The 18,503-nt window shown below is 39.0% G+C and overlaps 1 protein-coding gene and 1 long non-coding RNA gene across 5 annotated transcripts in view; one reads left to right on the top strand and one right to left on the bottom strand.

Annotated features, from left to right (window-relative positions):
• PKN1 (protein kinase N1) overlaps positions 1-11,665 on the bottom strand; it is an 88,908-nt gene extending 77,243 nt beyond the window's left edge. For 2 of the 4 annotated variants that reach the window (XM_034407354.3, XM_087887315.1), the window contains exon 1: positions 11,174-11,665. In XM_034407354.3, the coding sequence (XP_034263245.2) occupies positions 11,174-11,194 (21 nt within the window). In that variant the 5' untranslated portion in view covers positions 11,195-11,665. The remainder of the gene's footprint in view (positions 1-11,173) is intronic. The other 2 variants (XM_034407359.3, XM_087887316.1) reach the window with 1 other exon arrangement.
• LOC132710960 (uncharacterized) lies at positions 11,382-15,866 on the top strand. The gene is made up of 2 exons (XR_009621706.2): positions 11,382-11,609; positions 12,996-15,866. It is a non-coding gene; the product is annotated as an uncharacterized LOC132710960 (long non-coding RNA).
• The last annotated feature ends 2,637 nt before the right edge of the window (positions 15,867-18,503 follow it).

Genomic DNA, 18,503 nt, shown 5'->3' with positions numbered 1-18,503 from the left:
TGTTGAAGTAAAGGAAATGCCTTACTGTTCAATGCATTGCCAACTTTCCAAAATGCTTTTGATTTTGAATAGAAAATAAACAGGTAATTGCTAGACACACTTAGTATCAATCTAAGATACTGAAGAAGGGAACAAGGTCCTTTATAACCATATACAAAAGCTTACTCTAAAATATTTATAGACCATGACTTAAGCCTTCAGATAGATCAAAATGAGATGGGCAGCAAATAAATCTAATAAATAAATAAAATATATCTTATCTGCTTTGGCTAATAGTACAATTCCATATTTCGGATTTACATCTTTATGCAGTGTGCACATATCTTTATCTATACTTTACTATTAATTCAGACAAAAAGTTGTTGCATGGCAGATCTCTGTCTATATAAATATTCAGATAGTTTTTAAGACCTGAACCTTGGCAGTAAATTAAAAGAAGAAGAAATGGCATTAATGCCAAGCAGAGTTTTTTAAAAAAACAAAATCCAATGAAATTTGGTGTAATCTAGGCACTTCCTGGATATTAATGGTATTCAACAAAAGTACAGGTATCATGTTTACAGCAGTAAACAGCAAATTAAAGGTTGAACTGCAATCAACAGTCAACATAATCCCAGAACAGGGCTTTAAAACTATTATTTGTTGAACAAACTGTAATGACTTGGTTCCCACATAAATCTATACTAAAGTAGGGGCTTCATACTTCACATTGTCCAAGCCAAACAAATCATTTTGTGGCTTGTTTTTATGCATGACACAGCCAATATCTACAAGGCGGTCTCTAAACTGGCCAGCCAAACAGTTATGGCTTTCAGTTAAGGGATCCTAGGCATCTATAGAATAAACTATAAATAAACATAGCAAAGAACTCTTAGTTCTTCCCCAACATTACAATTTCTGGGACTTGCTGGATAGAAATTAAAACAATGAAACTACTTAGAATCAGGTTTAAATATTGATATAGAAACATATTAACTGAGTTGTTCAAGGTTTTTCTGGGAGCTTGTATCAGAAGAGGAGATAAATTAATATCATTTACAGGATTTGTCCCTTCAGATAGATTGTCAGGGTCTTTCTGACTATCTATGGAACACCCTCTCTTCCCTATTTTGATTCTGATGCCTCAAATACTTTCACATGGCCTTTTTTCCCTATGCCATGTAAATTTTTTTCACATGCATTTTCTTTTTCCTAATTTGGGGAACAGATTTGGAGAAGCAAAAGCCAACAGCTTTGCAACTCCAAAGAAGAACAGTTGATCCTCTTCATTAACTCAATCTGAATTGTTTATATAAAAAGGAAAGCTTCTCTCCTGAATGAATAAGATAGATTCAAGCTTCGTTCAAGACAGCGGTTACAAACTACTGCTGTCAGGCTCCTTTGGAGAAAGTTCCAGACAGGAACAGCTTCTATCCATAGCACAATCACCATGTAACTGTAACACTACTACGCACTGGGTAGTCACCGCTTCAGAGTGCACAACCAGCAGTGGAAAGAACACAATAATTTAACTTTCCCTCCAAATCAAGAGAAGGTTTGGCTCTGGCCAAAGAGTCTTACATTTAGTTCAAATGGGGAAAGATATACACAAGCCCTAAAGTAGCAAATCTAAGGAGTGCAAAGAGTTGGAATTATTTATCTTTCACAAAAAGAAAATAAAAACTCTATTAGTATTAGTTAACCACTTGGGGGGGGGCGGGAAGCATAATGTTCAGAGGTACACACCACTGTTCCTCTGAAAGATACATCTATTCAGTTGGCTATTGTGCAGCATCTGTTGTACAGAATTATATGGAAACTCAAAGCATAGAAACATATTATATTTTGCTACTGAAACAATAAATCTGAGCATCATGCAACAGCATATTCCTTTTGGACAAACTCTATTTTTCAGCTGCCACATGCTATATGAGAGACCTCAGAGGATCAGCACCATTAAAGCTATTAAGAGAGAGCTTTCATCTGAATACAGAAACTTTCAGATGGCCCCGCAAAGAATCCTGTATGAGACTGCAGAAAAGAAATGCAAGCAGACAATAAGGGATGCAAAGAATGCTTGGAAGGAACCTAACATTAATAACATTATTGGCCCCCACGGAGAGGGCTCGCAACTTGGGTGTCCTCCTGGATTCACGGCTGTCTTTAGAAGAGCACTTGACGGCCGTGACCGGGAGGATTTTTCATCAGGTTCGCCTGATTCGCCAGTTGCGTCCCTTTCTGGATCGGGACTCGTTATGCACGGTCACTCATGCCCTCGTCACCTCCCGTCTGGACTATTGTAACGCTCTCTACATGGGGCTCCCCTTGAGGAGCACTCGGAGGCTCCAACTGGCGCAGAGTGCGGCCGCGCGGGTGGTGATGGGAGCGACGTGGCGCTCCCATGTAACGCCTCTCCTGCGCGAGCTGCACTGGCTCCCGGTGGTCTTCCGAGTGCGCTTCAAGGTTTTGGTCATCACCTTTAGAGCGCTCCATGGCTTAGGACCTGGTTATCTACGGGACCGCCTGCTACCACCAATAGCCTCCCACCGACCAGTACGCTCCCATAGAGAGGGGCTCCTCCGGGTGCCGTCGGCCAAACAATGTCGACTGGCGGCCCCCAGGGGGAGAGCCTTCTCTGTGGGGGCACCTACTATCTGGAACGAGCTCCCCCCCGAGATACGGAGGATTCCGGATCTGCGTACCTTCCGTCGCACGCTGAAGACGTTCCTATTCCAGCAAGCCGGCCTGACCTAAACTTCTCCTCTTTTAAATGGGAATTTTAAATTTGGTTTTAAATTATTGGGGTTTTAAATATGGTTCAGCCAAATTTATCTAACTTGTTTTATTTCTATTTTAAATCTTGTATTTATATGTTTTATTTCATGGCTGTTCACCGCCCTGAGTCCTTCGGGAGTAGGGCGGTATACAAATCTAATAAACAAACAAACAAACATTACGATCAACAATGAGTAGCAGAAAAGCGACTTAAGAAAATTGGAATGCTGGATGATATAGGAATCAAAGTAGATCTAAGAAATAACTTAAATGAAAAGTTAATTCTTCAAATGTATCTTTGTGCAGAAGACTAGGAAATGCTTTCAGGAATGAAATACTATATATGAAAAGAGGGCAAATTGATATTGATATTGATGAATATGATTGCAAAGGGATCTTCAAGGCATGAGAAAAAAGATGGTGGTTTGCAATCCATTTACCAGGACAGAAAATCTGAATGGCGTGTGAAAAACAGACCAGGGAAACCTGTTCAACTGTTAATAACCTTTTTTGTGGATGGGTGCCACAGTCTAGGTCAAGAAGGCAGAATTAGACAGCTTCCCTTGTAAGGAGAACAGACAAATTACCAAGAATGTAAAGCTCTTAACAGCTACTTACAGCCACAAATCAAAATTTTCAGAGTCTACCATTACCAGATTTATTAAAACGGAAAAGGGAATTAGATTACAGAAATACTGGCAACTGGATATATTTACTTTAGCACCCAAATTATCTTTAAATTCCCTTCTTGATACTCTCTTTTATCACCTGTTAGGTACTGGGAAAATATCTACCTTTGCTCTTGATAAAGGAAGAACATGGAGATAATTCCTACTTGTAATATTCTTTTCCTATCCTCTTTCATAGTCTCTTAGCCAGCCATTACAAGCATTTTGACAAAGTAAATGAAAATCTCCTGAGAAAACTTATTTCAATTATGAAAGAAGAGTTTTATTAATTGAATCAATAATTAGTAACCAGTAAGAATGCAAAGTGTAAAATAAATGGACAATAGAGTTCCCTAGTGCTCCTTAATTGTTCATAAATGATTTGCAATTCAAGGTAAGCAGAAGCTATATTTTCTAACACCAATTAATGTACGATGATTAATGAGACAACAACAATTCCCAAATGATCTCTCCACACTGGAGGAATTTAAAATAAACAAGCATAAAATGGCCAACACATAAACAGGTACAATTGGAAGCACAAAAACCCTAACTTTTGTGATTGAAGCTGGTAGAGACTGTTCAGATCCTGACATTACTATAGATAGCTCAATAAAATACCCATCCAGTGCATAACTGTTGGAAAGAAGGCCATTAAAAATTAAAATGTTCATATTGTGATGTTATAAACAAGTGCCATATGCAACCACACTTTGAATAAGTAATACAGTTCTGATCTCAAGAACGTTATGTTAAATTGTGCTTGAATAGGCGGGGAAATGTTCATTCAATTTAATATCTGAATCCAGGATCATTACATGAACTTGTACAATGAGAGTTTCAAGACAGTAGAGTTACCACTGTTCATATTGCCACTATGTGGTAGAGAATGCCAGTTTATTGTATAAACCTAAACTGTGAAATTCATTGCTGCAAGATGTAGAGATGGCCACCAAATCACTTGGATTTAAAAATGGTGTTAAGCAATGTATGACTACTGTACCATAAAAATGAGTACTGTATGCTGTTAAGCATGATGATTACACATTATTTCCAAGATTGGAGACAGCATGAAGAATTTAGGCAGAAAGGTACAACTGCATTTTTGTCTTGCTTGTGCAAATCTCAAAGGCATTTTACTGGCTGCTCTAGGAAAAAAATGTTGGACGTCAATCTCTTCTATTCTTATGGCTCTGTGCAAAGAGAATATTCACATTCATCAATTTTATCATCATTTAATAGATATTATTGTAATGGATAGAAATGTAAACTGCCTCTGTCAAATTTTGCTGGCCATAAAATCAATACAAAGATTTAGACAAAACTATTCTCCTACCATGTGAATAATACTGCATAAAAATGAATGCCATTTGTCCCACCGTGAGATATATAGCTCTTTGCATCTGCTATACACTGCATAATCTGAACATTACAGATCAGTATTGAGACACTAATTCTATACAAAAGGTAAGACTGAAGAAAACAAAGTAATTAATGCTCCCTCTTAAACTTTTTCTTTAGCATTTGTTGAAATTTTTAAAGAAATCTAGACACAATAGGAACTTCTATCTATTAATTTCATATCAGACTTTATGGGAAAGATTGTTCAGAAGGTGATTCAACTGCTACTCCAGACGGCCATGATGGAGACAGATGATATGGACCTTTTTCAGTTAGTTTCAGGCTGGGACACAATACAGAGGCAGCATTGATTGTTCTTGTGAAACACTTCTGGCAGAACTAGGATAGGGTTAGTGTTGTGATCTTGGTTCTTGATACCTCAGGGATTTTTGATACTATTGATTTATGGCATCCTTCTGGATTGCCTATTGGGAGTAGGGGTGAAGGTGGGAACTGTTCCATGGTAGTTCTGCTCTTTTCTATGTGGATGGAGCCAACTGATATTGACAGTGGAGGAGACATCAAAGCTAAGGCTCTTAACCTGTGGGGTGCCTCAAGCATCAATACTGTCACCACTTCTATTTAATTTCTACATGAAGCTATTGGGCGAGGCCATCTAATAATTTGAATCAAATATCAATAATATGCTGATGGTACCAGTTTTATATCTTAATTCCAGGCCATCGTAGTCATGCTGGAATCTGGAGACTTCAGGGCTCTGAGTGATATAAAACAGACTTAAATTCAACCCCAGCAAGACTGAGAGAGGCTGGGGATACTTTGACCTCTTGTCCCAGAAATTTTCATCTTTAGTCCTAGATGATGTAGTATTTCCCCATTTGAGATGTGTGTGTAGCTTAGGAATTTTCCTGAATTGTCAGATCCTTATCTTTAAGGGAAGGAAGGTCTTTGCACAGATTCTTCTGCTGCACCAGTTGCCCTCACTTCTAGATTGGGGAGGCTCTCCAGATGGTCAGTCACCCTAGTCACTTCACGTTTGAACAATAACAATGTGCTCTACAAGTGTTGTGGCCCGCCAGCAGCCTGCGCGGATCGTGGCTGATCCTGACGACGACGAGGCTGGTGTGGTGTCGCACCAGCAGCCTGCGCAGCCGGCACTTGCCTCGGACAGCATGGAGGCTGAAGAGGATGTGGTGCCAGAGGCAGAGACTCAGCCAGGGCCTTCAGAACCTCCAGAGGCTCCTTCAAGTGGAGAGAGCGGAGGAGCCTCTTTTCAATGCTCGAGCACGCAGGGCTGCCAAAAGGCAGAAGTGGCTACTCAGGAGGAGGAAGTCTCCTCGAGAGTAAGGCTTGAGGATAATTGGCCACTCCCTTAGCCTATTTAAGTCACATGCCATTAGTAAGTTTCTTGCTGGAAACAACTTGTAATTATCATCAGAGCATTTTTGGAGAAGTCTTATCGTATTTTGTTTTCTGAGCTGGTTGCCAACCTTTGCCGGACTTTGGTTTATTCCTGCTACTTAATAAATTTGATAAGGACCGTTGGTGTGTATCAATATCCTCGGGAATCCGGAGTTGGGGCAGAACAACAAGGGGCTGCCCTTGAAGACCACCTGTAATCTATAATCAGTCCAGAATGTAGCAATGCAAACAGTAACAGTATGCCACAATATATGCCCAGGTAATACCCTATTCCATGAAATGCATTGGTTGCCAGTTAACTTCTGAGTGTAATTCATTTACAAAAATCCTTCAAGACTTAGAGCCTGGCTATCTGAGGGATTGCCTATTTCCAATCATTTCTACATTGTATGATTGGACAAAATTGGCATGCTTTGAGTCCATCAATTAAGCAAGGTCATCTAATGAATATCTAGGAAGTTTACTCTCTGGAACAGCATTCCTGAAGAAATCTATATCACTCTACCTTGCTTATTTTTAATCAGTCTTTGAAATCAGTTTTTCCTCCACGTCTTAGATTCGGGTGGATATTGAATTTCCTTTTGGGACCAATGCTGCTACTTTTAAAAATTATTTTGATTTCCCATTTTTAATATTATACACTGCCCAATGGCCCTCTATGTTCGATAGATACATTTTTCCCTCATATATCTTAACTGGCTCTAGCAGACATGGTTTTTAGCTATTAGTCAAAACCTGATATTCAAAGTCTCCCAACTTAACTTACATGAGTGCATCAATCAGAAGAACTTCCTCAAATTTGGATAATAAACAAATATAGGTTTTATTTTTAAAAAATTCCAGATGCTTCTGCTTCTCTATTTTTACTTTTTACATTTTTACTTTACATACCATTCACAACTTTACTCTGATTTGTGAATTCAGTCTTACGTCTTGCTGGCTTATTGTTAAACCATATATTGATCTACCTTTAAACATTTGTATATAAATTTCTATAAATAAAGTTAAGCAATTCTAAATTATTGCAAATATACCTAAAAACATTAAGCCTCTATTCTTTAGCATTTGTCTAATCCTGGGATATTGTTATACATGACATTAGGACAAGAAGGAAAAAAGATGAATCTGCAGAAAAACAAAACTTGATTTGATTCTTAGTTAGAAACTAATATAGTAACATTTTACCTATAATGCTTTACAATAGATGGCTCTACGTGATATTCTGAATCACAAAGTAACCCAGCTGATATGATTAGCTGATGGTTCCATTACATCATACAAATATAGAAAATAGGATTAACTAAGTAAACTATGTGTTTCAATAAGCCATTGATAAATGCATCGTGTGAACACAATCATTACATTAAAAATGCTTGGACAAACTACCTATAGGAAAGAAATAGTACTTTATCCAACTGGAGAATGGAAAAATTTCCCACATAATAAAATTTGCATTAGGTTTTCACATTTTTTTGCTTACAAGTCTAGAAGGCGCTGATATCAAACTGTGAAAAAGGAACTGTCTTTTTTCTATTTGTCTCATTTAAAGGCAAAGATCTAAACTAAATATTACACATCTTCATGTGAAATGGCTATTTTTCCAAATGAAAAATAAATCTTTAATATCACAGTCTGGAGGTAAGAAATGTGAGCACTTGTTTTTCCCAAACTCACTGATAAAATATCAAGATTTTACATCACATTTTTAAATTTATCCAACATATTTAAAGTCTGCTTTTCAAAGATCTAACCTTAATAATAAAGCTTTCAGCCAATAAAGGATATAAAAACATTTAAACTTTTACTGAAAAACTGTACAGTCATTCAGAAAGTAAAAGTACATTTGAAGTTTAAAGAACTTTATAAAACTTCCTTTAAATGCTTCTACTCTCTTTCTATTCCTCTGCAGCCAATTGCACAATTCTAAGGCTATTTTTCTTTTTTAAAAAAACAGATACTAATGCATGCATTTAATGACTTCAATTTAGCACATTCTCATGTATTCATAATCTGAAGAGACTGAAATTCAGTTCACAGCTCAACGCAAACTGTTCTCTTGCGCTTTGTTTTATATTTGTCATTTTTGCAATATTTTGAAGTATTTTGTCTAAAAATATTGTTCTTCATTTCAAACATCCAAGCTAAACAATATAAAATGCAATGTCAGGATAAAGCTTAATCTGATGTTTTGTCCCTTTTAGCTCAATAGACTGTTGACAGTACAAGGTAAGGGCTGACAGTAATGGATTTGATTATCAGCACCATATCTTTAATAATTGAAATGTTGTTAGCTCTACAGACAAGTAAGAATGGTTTTAGCACATCGATTTTAAGCTGGCAATGATCATTTAAACAAGCAAGCAACAAATCATATACCAGCTATAATTCTTATCTTGCAGTTTACTGTAAAGAGAAGGACTGTCAGATGCCCATTCTTTCCAAAGCAAACTAATGGCCAAAAAACTTGGCCACAAAGCAGAAATCTCTATCCAGCAGTTCCAGAAAGTCTTTAATATTCCAATCAACAAGTAGCCTTATATGCGGAATCCTTAAAACCCCATTGCAGGCCCATTCCACATAACACTGCCTAAATGAAATTTGCCTAGCAAATGCTTTATTTCAGGAAATGGTCTGTGCATGTCTCCCTGATTAAAAATCTTACATCAGCACTTTAAACTCCTTTTCAAGAGAACTCCCTAGATACCACAGAAAGAAAAAAATAAATCCAAACAAATGAAAATAGCTTTATGACAGGGAAAAAAACTTAAACTGACAGCAACGATCATAGCACAAGGGAGAAAGTAAGAATATATGTAAAGATAAGTTTATTATATCTCTTGCAATATTATTCAGAGGAAAGGAAATGTATCATATCCTAGCAAAAATCAAGGGGACTTATATTCCATTTCATATACTTTGCCTGCCCTAAAGTGGAAACATCCTTCTGAAGTTAAAGGAAGGTCCCATTCAATTTTACCATTCTGGGACACACAAAGGAAGAAGGAATAGAATTTCCAAGGCTGATGGCACTGACAGATTCAAACTCAGAAGCAGGTAAGAATAGCCAGGCTGAATCAGGCCAAATGCCCTTCCGATCAAGCATTCTGATGTGCCCACCCCACCCATACCAATGGGAACCCACAAGCAGGATTATGATGCATTAGCACCCTCCAATTGATGTTTCTACCAATTGATACCTATTGAGAGAGACATAGGGCATCATAATACACAGTCATCATCATTATCCATGGATCTGTTTAAATTTGTTTTTATTTTAAGTTTTTCAAACTGGGAACTCCCATCTCCCATGGTTTGTGGTAGAGAATTCCGTAGTTTAACTGCACACTTCTTCAAGCAATTTCTTTTTTCTGTCTGAATCCCAAAGTATTCAGCTTTGGGGTGGAGAGAATTCTAATATCAGGAGAACAACAAAAATCCCTATTTAATCTCTTTATACTGTGCCTAACTTCATATGTTCTGACAAGCCTCCTTTTGCTTAAAATCTAAAATGGTGTAGCTTCTTTTCATTGGGGCCGATTCACTGAACCTTTCGACTGCTCTAATTGCACAATACCCTCTTGAAATGTCAGGACCAGAAGTATAAGCAGCATTCCAAGTATGGTCACAGCAAGGGGAATAGGCAAAGACATTGAAGCATTTGGCAGTGATGTTTTCAATTCCTTTTCCAATGATCCTTAATGCATAGTAGAATTCACTCTTTCACAGAAGTCATACATTAGATCAATGTTTTTGCCACAGCCTCAAGATCTCCTTCCTGATCAGATGGACATCCTTGCACCCCAGCCACTGAAACAAGAAATGGTTTGAGCCTCCATTTAGAGCCTCAGTGGTGCAGTGGTTAGAGTGCAGTACTGAAGGCTACTTCTGCTGACTGCCGGCTGCCTGCAATTTGGCAGTTCAAATCCACCAGGCTCAAGGTTGACTCAGCTTTCCATCCTTCCAAGGTCGGTAAAATAAGGAGCCAAATTGTTGGGGGCAATATGCTGACTCTGTAAAACTGCTTAGAGAGGCTGTAAAGCACTGTAAAGCGGTATATAAGTCTAAGTGCTATTGCTATTGGCCAATCTCTTATACATTTTCTTATTTACACAGAACCTACTTGTTCTCCCAGCTGGAGACTTTCCAATGTCTTTTTCTTTGTCTCTTTTTCTTTTATCCATAATAAATTAGTCAAGTCAACAAACCTGGCAAACACGATTACTCACCTGTGAAATGTCTACTTCAACAGATCAAAAGAAATGAAGTCTTTAATTAGCTACCATCCCATCTAAAACCAGGCTTGTTTCCCTCTTGAGAGATGTAGTGACAGAGGGCCAGAGGTAGAAGGCAAGGCACTCCCAAAATTGACTTATCTACACAGTCTCTCCCGTCTATCTTCCACCCAAGCCAGAAGGACATGTACACACATACCCGCTGATATTATGTATCTGTTAATGGGCTTCCACGGGCAAAAGATGCTACTAACCAGTTTCCCTTATCAATAAAGCAGAATGTTCATGTTTATCGAACAGAGACAACCCCCCCCCCGCACGACACTACCAAGCAGCAATCCGAGTCTAGGTCCTTATGTCCTTAAGCCCCCCCCCCATTTCCTCCTAGTTAGGGAAGGATAAACATTAACAAGCTGCGGGTGTGACGCGGGGGGGGGGGGAAGAGGACAGTACCAGGATCGGGCCGCTCACGCGATGCCAGTCCGAATGCGGGGAATGGTCAGCAGCCCCTGTCGCCACCGCTACCGCCAGCTGGCAGGAGGAGAGAGAAGGGCACCGAACGAAGTCCGAACTGGGTGCAAGAAGGCGTCCCGCAGCCGCTCGCATCTGTTGCTGCTCCAAAGGAGGCATGAGATCGGCGGCCCTTTCTCCTCTCCTCCCCCCCCCCCCCCACAATCTCCTTGTGCCGGTTCTCCGCTCGGGACACAGGCAGGAGCGAAGAGCCAGGCTTCTTACCTGAAGCGACTCGTTAGCCATCTCCGCCTCTCCGTTTCCCGCCAAGTCTCCGCTGGCTTCCTCCTCTTTCGCGTTGTTCCAGGGGAAGCGGCTGCTCCCCGGGGCGCCCTTACAGCTCCAGCCGATCCGCCATCCTCTCCTCCGCCGCTGGTTGGCGGGGCGTATAGGGAGCCGTTGAGCCCCACAAGGGGGCGGTCCAGCCACCCACAAACAAGCGGCGGCCGAGCGGACCAAAGGAAGGAGGACTACGAAAGCTTCACTTTAAAGCAGCAGCTTTTGCTCCGGCGGGCGGGCAGCTGCCTGCAGTGGCGGCGGTGGCTGCAGTGGCTGCAGGAGGAGTAGCAGCAGCAGCTTCGTCTCGCCGCGGCCTCACAAACCTTCGGCCGGAGTGCTTGAGCGGCACAGAAATGCCCTCCCTTCTCCTGACCCGAGTACAGTATGTGCCACTCGCTCTTATTGTTGCTGCGGCGTCGGCCGCGCTGGCTCGCTCCCTCCCAGCACCCAACTTGCCGGGCTGGTCACGTGGGCGGGGGAGCTGCGAGCGGAGTCGAGTCGGGGGAAGCGGCGGGGCGAGGACGAGGCGGAGAGACTATTGTGGCTGCGGGGAGGGAGCTGACCGAGACGGCTACAGGCGCTACAGCTTTTGCGGCTTGTTTGCCGCAGCTGCGAGAGGCGGCAGCCGCGCGCTTTTCTAGGCCTCCGTCTTTCCATTTTCGGAAAGGAAAACAAGAGATTAGCAGCAAAGGGAGGAAGGGCTAAAAGGAAGAAACTGGACCCCATTATTTTCCTTCGCTGTGCTTCGCATTGCCTGGGCTGGGGGAGCAGTTCTCTTCGCTCCTAAGGACAGGGCGAGGCTGCTCTTGGACACTCGTTTTTGGAGAAGGAGGCCTGGCTTCCGTTTTAGAGGCTACCCCGCTGCAAGGCGCCTTTTCTCCCCGTTGCTCTCCAGCCCAGAGTTGAAACCTGGACCTACCATTAGGAGGAGGAATGAAAGAGCTACTGTAGAGACCCGATTTGAGGAGTTGAAAAAAAAAAAAGAATACCTCAAATTCTGTTTAAATGTATTTTTTCCCCCTAAGAAAAGCAGTTACGGACTTGCCTGCCTTAGAAAGTTCTCCTACGCGAGAAGCCCTGGTGGATCAGGTGCTGCTAGATATTTGGGGAGCTACATTTCAGTATCGCTGCTACTATCCTAGCAGTTTTTCTCTTTTCTACACATCCTTAGTAGAGGAGTTGCCACCCATCTTTTTGGAACGCCGTTCCACTTCCTTTATCGAATTCTTTGGTTATGCTTTATTTTTTTTAACCAAATGTCTCTCAGAGTAGCTCAAGTACAGTAGTGCAAAATGCAACTGAAAAATAGATTATTGCGCCTGGAACACTGTTTATTTGAACCATTAGGCCACCCCTGATTTCTCCCGATTTTAGCCCTAGACTCCCCTCCCCAATCTTTGTTAAAATAGCCTTTCACAAGAGTAAAAAGGGCAGCAGTCTCATTGTATCCTCTTATTACTGTAAACTCTATAACAGTCATAAAAGGGAGGTTTATAGCAATATATCTATAAAGAAATGTTGAATTGATTAATATTTGGAACACTAAGAGTAGCCCTATATCCACTTTTCATCTGATAGACTCATTCACTGGCTGGTTTGACCCTGGCTTTGGTCGAATTTAAGCAGAATTAAGTGTGATACTGGAAGAAGTGTCTCTGCCCTTTATCAATGGGGATGGAAAGATTCCCCTTGTGATTGTAGTACTTTATATGCAAAGTATTAAACATATTGTGCAAGATTGTCCATGATGTGTTCTCTGGTTCCCTAGATCTAGAAGCTCTACAATGAAGCAATACAGAGGTGATCACCTGGATAGCTGAATTGAACATCCAGTGCCATACCCCCATAGAGGTTTTACTTATAATTATGTGGACTGTATATATATATTTACTTCTGTCATGTTCTCATCATATGCTAAATAATAATAATACACTGGCTAGGCCATGGTTATTTGTAGTAAGTGCTCTGTTGTTTCCTTCTCTTTCAAAACATTGGATTCTTAACTAAATATCCACCCAAATAATCCCAAATCTTTAAAACTTCTCCAGGTCCTATTTTTTTTTGTAGTGGTAGTAATGATAATTATACGTAGTATGTGCTTATAACAAGTGCAGTAAAGGTAGATTAAAATTATGTACAACAGTAAACAGTAATTCATTATAATTAAATATTTCTGAATGGTAGGAAATCTATACTATAAATCAGCAGTCCTCAATCTTTCTGACACAAGGGACTGGTTTGGTGGAAGATAATTTTTCCATTGGGGGGGGGAGGGGGGGAGAGGATGGTTTCACACGCAGCCTAGATCCCACATTGCCACAGCCCAGTTCCTTACAGACCACGGACCAGTACCATTCTGCAGCCCAGGGGTTGGGGAGGGGCTGCTATAAATGAGTGAATAATGAAAAAGGCTTTTTTAGCTTCACAGAATTCCTGCAAAAATGTGTGTGGGGGGGGGGGAGCTTTTAAAACTTCAAGGGATGAGCCCTTATTCAAAGGAGATGATTCCAGGAATAGAAGCTAAATGGGGAAAGGCTCTAAAATATAAAGTAATCAGTTTAAGATGAAGCAAAACTAATCAACTTTGATTGCATGATTGAGCCAAGTACACGGGTTCATGAACTGTAATCAAGCTATTAAAATAACTTGCATTCAGTCAACACATATTTGTAGGATTACAACCTGCACATATGTTAAATATGTTTCATTTTTTGCATCAACATTGTATACATTCAGATCCTTCCATTATTTAACATCCTAACTTGAAAACAAAAAGGCAGTGGTTAAATTTGACTCAAAAGGACAGGCTGCCAGGAAACAAATTCCTAATCCACAAACAAGTTTATTCTTCATTTTGCATTCTGATTTTATGATTAATATTTATAGTAATAATATTAAACACCTTACAAATTATGCAAGGCTAATGTTAGATCAGGGGTTGGGAACTATGGCCCTTTTATGACATATGGACTTCAAGAATTCAGGAATTCTGGGAGTTGAAATCTACAAGTCATAAAGGGGTCATAATTCCCACCTCTGTGTTTTTTTTTTATTTTATTTTGATTTATATGCCGCCCTTCTCCGGAGACTCAGGGCGGCTTACAATGCGTTAAGCAATAGCCTTCATACTCTTGTATATTTTATACAAAGTCAGCTTATTACCCCCACAACCGGGTCCTCATTTTACCTACCTTAGAAAGGATGGAAGGCTGAATCAACTTTGAGCCTGGTGAGAATTGAACTCGCAGTAATTGCAGGCATCTGGAAGCTAAATATTACCTTTAACAGTAGCATTAGTCTGCTGCGCCACTCATGTGTTAAATGATTAACATTTTTTGTTTGCTTCTTGTAATTACAATAACCAGTTATAGCCAGAGTCCTTGTTTAAATCATATGAGGCATTTAATTTTTATTAAGAATAAATTTATGGATAAGAAAATGGCAAAATGTAACTTCTTATCATTGCTTGTCTTTGCCACCATCAATAACTGTGTTTAAAAAAAAAACTATAAAATACAGTTTTTTGGGGGGGGAATACATTATTTATTCCATCTCCTTGGTGAACTGATTCGATTCAGCATTTGAAAGGGGGCTGATCCAAAAATCTGAGGGAAACCTATATTAATCACTAATGTAGATTTGAACAATAAGATTTGCTTAAAAGCATTTTTGTTTGTGTATTTGCCCATATTTATTGTCACAGAATTGTACTATATGATACAAGAATTCATTTAAGTTCATATAACTCCTTATATACTATTAACTGTCAAAATCAGTTCACTCATAATTGTATATAAGGACCTCTTCAGTTTTAAAAAGAAAGTTGATAATTACCAAGGTTATGGTCTAGCTTGGGAAATTGTAAAACATTCCAGCAGAAAGTAATGGCAAACTAATGATATACTGTTGCCAAGAACTGCATGGATGTATGGTATGTATCCACTGAGTCATTAAGTTCAACTTGAAAGAGGCATAAGGAAGTTATCAAAACCTTTGTCATAAGCACAGAACCAAGTTTCTTAGCGCACTGTCTCAAAACTGCTGATCTTCAGGATTTTCTATAAATAGACAACTCAAGCAACACATTTGCTATGAATTATTTTGGTACACTCATACCGTAAAGGCTTCAAGTCTTTTGAAAAGTCACCCTCATTTCAGTAGAAGTTTCAACTAGAGCACTGTTTTCTACTTGAATTATTAGAAAACAAATGAGTTATATGGAATCTGCTAATGGATTGTATCTATGTAAAAAAGAATCTAAGTATGTACTTTTCTAGATATGTTATTTTAGTATACTGAACTGGTCATATATCCATTACCACAAGCCAAATCCACATTGTATCATATCTACTTGTAAAATTTATTTTTGTCTTGATGTATTTCCGTATGGTCACAGTTTGACTTGCAGTAGAGTAGTAAAATGTAATATTGTAGCTTACAGTAAAGCAGAGTATTGCACTATTTTATAGCAAAAAATAAATGTAGAATAAAATAGCTGTAAAAAAGATGTTTGATAACATTATACAACATATCTCAAAGGGCTTACTGAAAAATTGTTTACATCAACCTTTCAAATATGGACAGAAATCATCCATCCATGTTATATGGATAAATAAATACATTTATTTATTTCATTGTATTTATATCTGATCTCTTTTGTGCCATCTTCACATTGTTTTCAGGTTAAGTAACAGCTATTACCCCTACAGTTAAAACTGGCAATTGCCCTGAAAGTTCTAAGCCACTTGGAATAATTTTATCTCACTTTCTTCTACATGTATTTCATTCATCATCTAACGTCTTTCTCTTTTACCTCTGAAAGTATCCTTGAGATACGGAAGCAAACTGCTCAGCGGTATGCTCATGGAACTCTTCCAAAAGTTTATTGCTTCCCTCCTGTTTCAAGAGAGTGGCAAAATAAAATAATTTCCTGATCTTAAATCTGTTTTATAATCTTTCTGATCTGATGTATTTTTTTAAACTAATCCAATTCTTTTTGCCCGTCTTGTTTTGCCATTTTAATTTCTGTTTCTTACTCTACAAATTATCTTGGGACTGAAAGCAGGAAGGGAAACGTGTAAAATAAACACAATCATATGCATAGCGTTCTGACTCAATTAAAATTTCTGAACTGTTCAGGAGCACATTAGAAATATAATAATAACTCCGACAAAGGTAACTATAGCATGAATAATGCTCTATTCCAGTTTTAATTTTGCCAAGAAAAGAGGCAGCTATTATGTCAGAAAAACCAGCTAAATCAGCAGAGGCCCTTGATAATGCATAGAGAACGAAGCCAAATTCAGGCGTACCTCAAACTGTATTCCAACCATACTGCTTTAAGGAGACAACAATTCTTGAACATATATTAAAATACATGCCTCCACCCAGTGAATCAATTTTCCCAACCAAAAGTAGCCCTCTTACGTAGATTAATCTTCCAATTATTCATTCAAAATCAATCCAAATTATTTGCAAACTACCACAGTCCAGAATATAGGAAAGCTAAAGATGTGCAGAAAAAAAAGAATATCTGAAATATCTCTGCTCTTTGAGATTAGTGACAGCATGTTTTAGGAAGGAACAAAAGAGTACAGGTACAGCTGCATACGTATCAATGATTGTTATAGTAACAGACATAGATTTAAAGTCACTTTATCTTGAGTATGTTGAGTAAAGGTAAAGGTAAATGTTCCCTTCGCACGTATGTGCTAGTCGTTCCTGACTCTAGGTGATGGTGCTTATCTCCGTTTCAAAGCTGAAGAGCCAGCGCTGCCCGAAGACATCTCCATAGTCATGTGGCCGGCATACTAAACACCAAAGGCGCACGGAACGTTACCTTCCCATCAGTGGTCCCTATTTTTCTACTTGCATTTTTTACATGCTTTCGAACTGCTAGGTTGGCAGAAGCTGGGACAAGTAATGGGAGCTCACCCCATTATGCAGCACTAGGGATTTGAACCACTGAACTGCCGACCTTTTGATCGACAAACTCAGCGTCTTAGCCACTGAGCCACCGCGTATGTATGTCCTTATCTAGTATGTATGTCCTTATCTAGCATGGTGAGACCCTTTCTGTTATCACTTAAATCAGGGGTGTCAAATTTGCGGTGTTACATCATCACACACGACTTTTTCCTTCACTAAAACAGGTGTGTGTGGCCAGTGCGTGACGCATTCAGCCTGCAGGACATGAGTTGACAGCCCTGCCTTAAATAGATCTTAAATAGATCAGACTTGGCTGTTTCCTCCAGACACTGATTTAGCTAGAATAAGTATCCCTTGAAATTTATTATGTTGACTATTAAAGTATGTTGGTTCCTTAGTTACCACCTTTATTTTTATTATAAGTCTTTAAAGTGTATACCACCTAGAATAATTTTGAATTGAATGGCTTTTAGGGAGGGAGGGAGGGAGGGAGGAAGGTACAACTCGACATAATAGATTCAATTTCTGAATAAAATATATAAAATGTAATAGTTAATCTGAAGTGATTTTGATGATACATTATTTCAGAATAATTCATATTGATTAAAAGCCTCACTTTTGTGACAAAAGTAGCCAGAATATTGCCCTTGCTTTGTTATAAAAATAGTTTTGATTGTTCATAATATCCCTGAATAACTACATGTTGGTGAAAGCAAGTTCTCACTTTAGATTTGAAGAACATTGCCAACAGTGATCAACAGGTGATAGAGATCATATGTTATTTGAGCCCTCCATTGCAGATAATTTGCATATTTCCCTTCTTTTAATGTTATTTTTAACACATTAATTTTTTATATATACTAAATCTATTGCATTCAGTTGCCAAGTGCCAAATATTTTCAGCATTTATCTATAAACAGGTTGTAGGCAGTCATTCTTTATAAAGCAATCTAATAAGTGTAACACTAAGTTTACCTCTAAGTAAGTTAAATGACACAAAAGTCATTTAACTTACATTTAAAAAAATATTACAAATAGTCACATCAAGACATGTTAGAATCAAACAAAGCGGATATAGACAGAAATACAAGAACCTATGTCCTACTTCAGAATCATTTCTCCCCAAATCTATATATGTGATCACATAAAGGTATAAATAGACATTGTTAGGCATATACAAGTAGTCCTCGACTTACAACCATTTGTTTAATGACCATTTGAAGTTATAATGAAACTGAAAAAAGTGACTTAGGACCGTTTTTCAGACAACTTTGCAGCATCCCTATGGTCATGTGATCAAAATCCGGACACTTGGCAACTGGCATGATCAGCTTTTGTGACCTTCTGA

This window comes from Pantherophis guttatus, chromosome 2 (assembly GCF_059756535.1).
Source record: "Pantherophis guttatus breed Tessera chromosome 2, ASM5975653v1, whole genome shotgun sequence".
Taxonomy (NCBI): Eukaryota; Metazoa; Chordata; class Lepidosauria; order Squamata; family Colubridae; genus Pantherophis; species Pantherophis guttatus.
The sequence above is the reverse complement of the archived record's forward strand: the minus strand, read 5'-3'. Positions and strand labels throughout refer to the sequence as shown.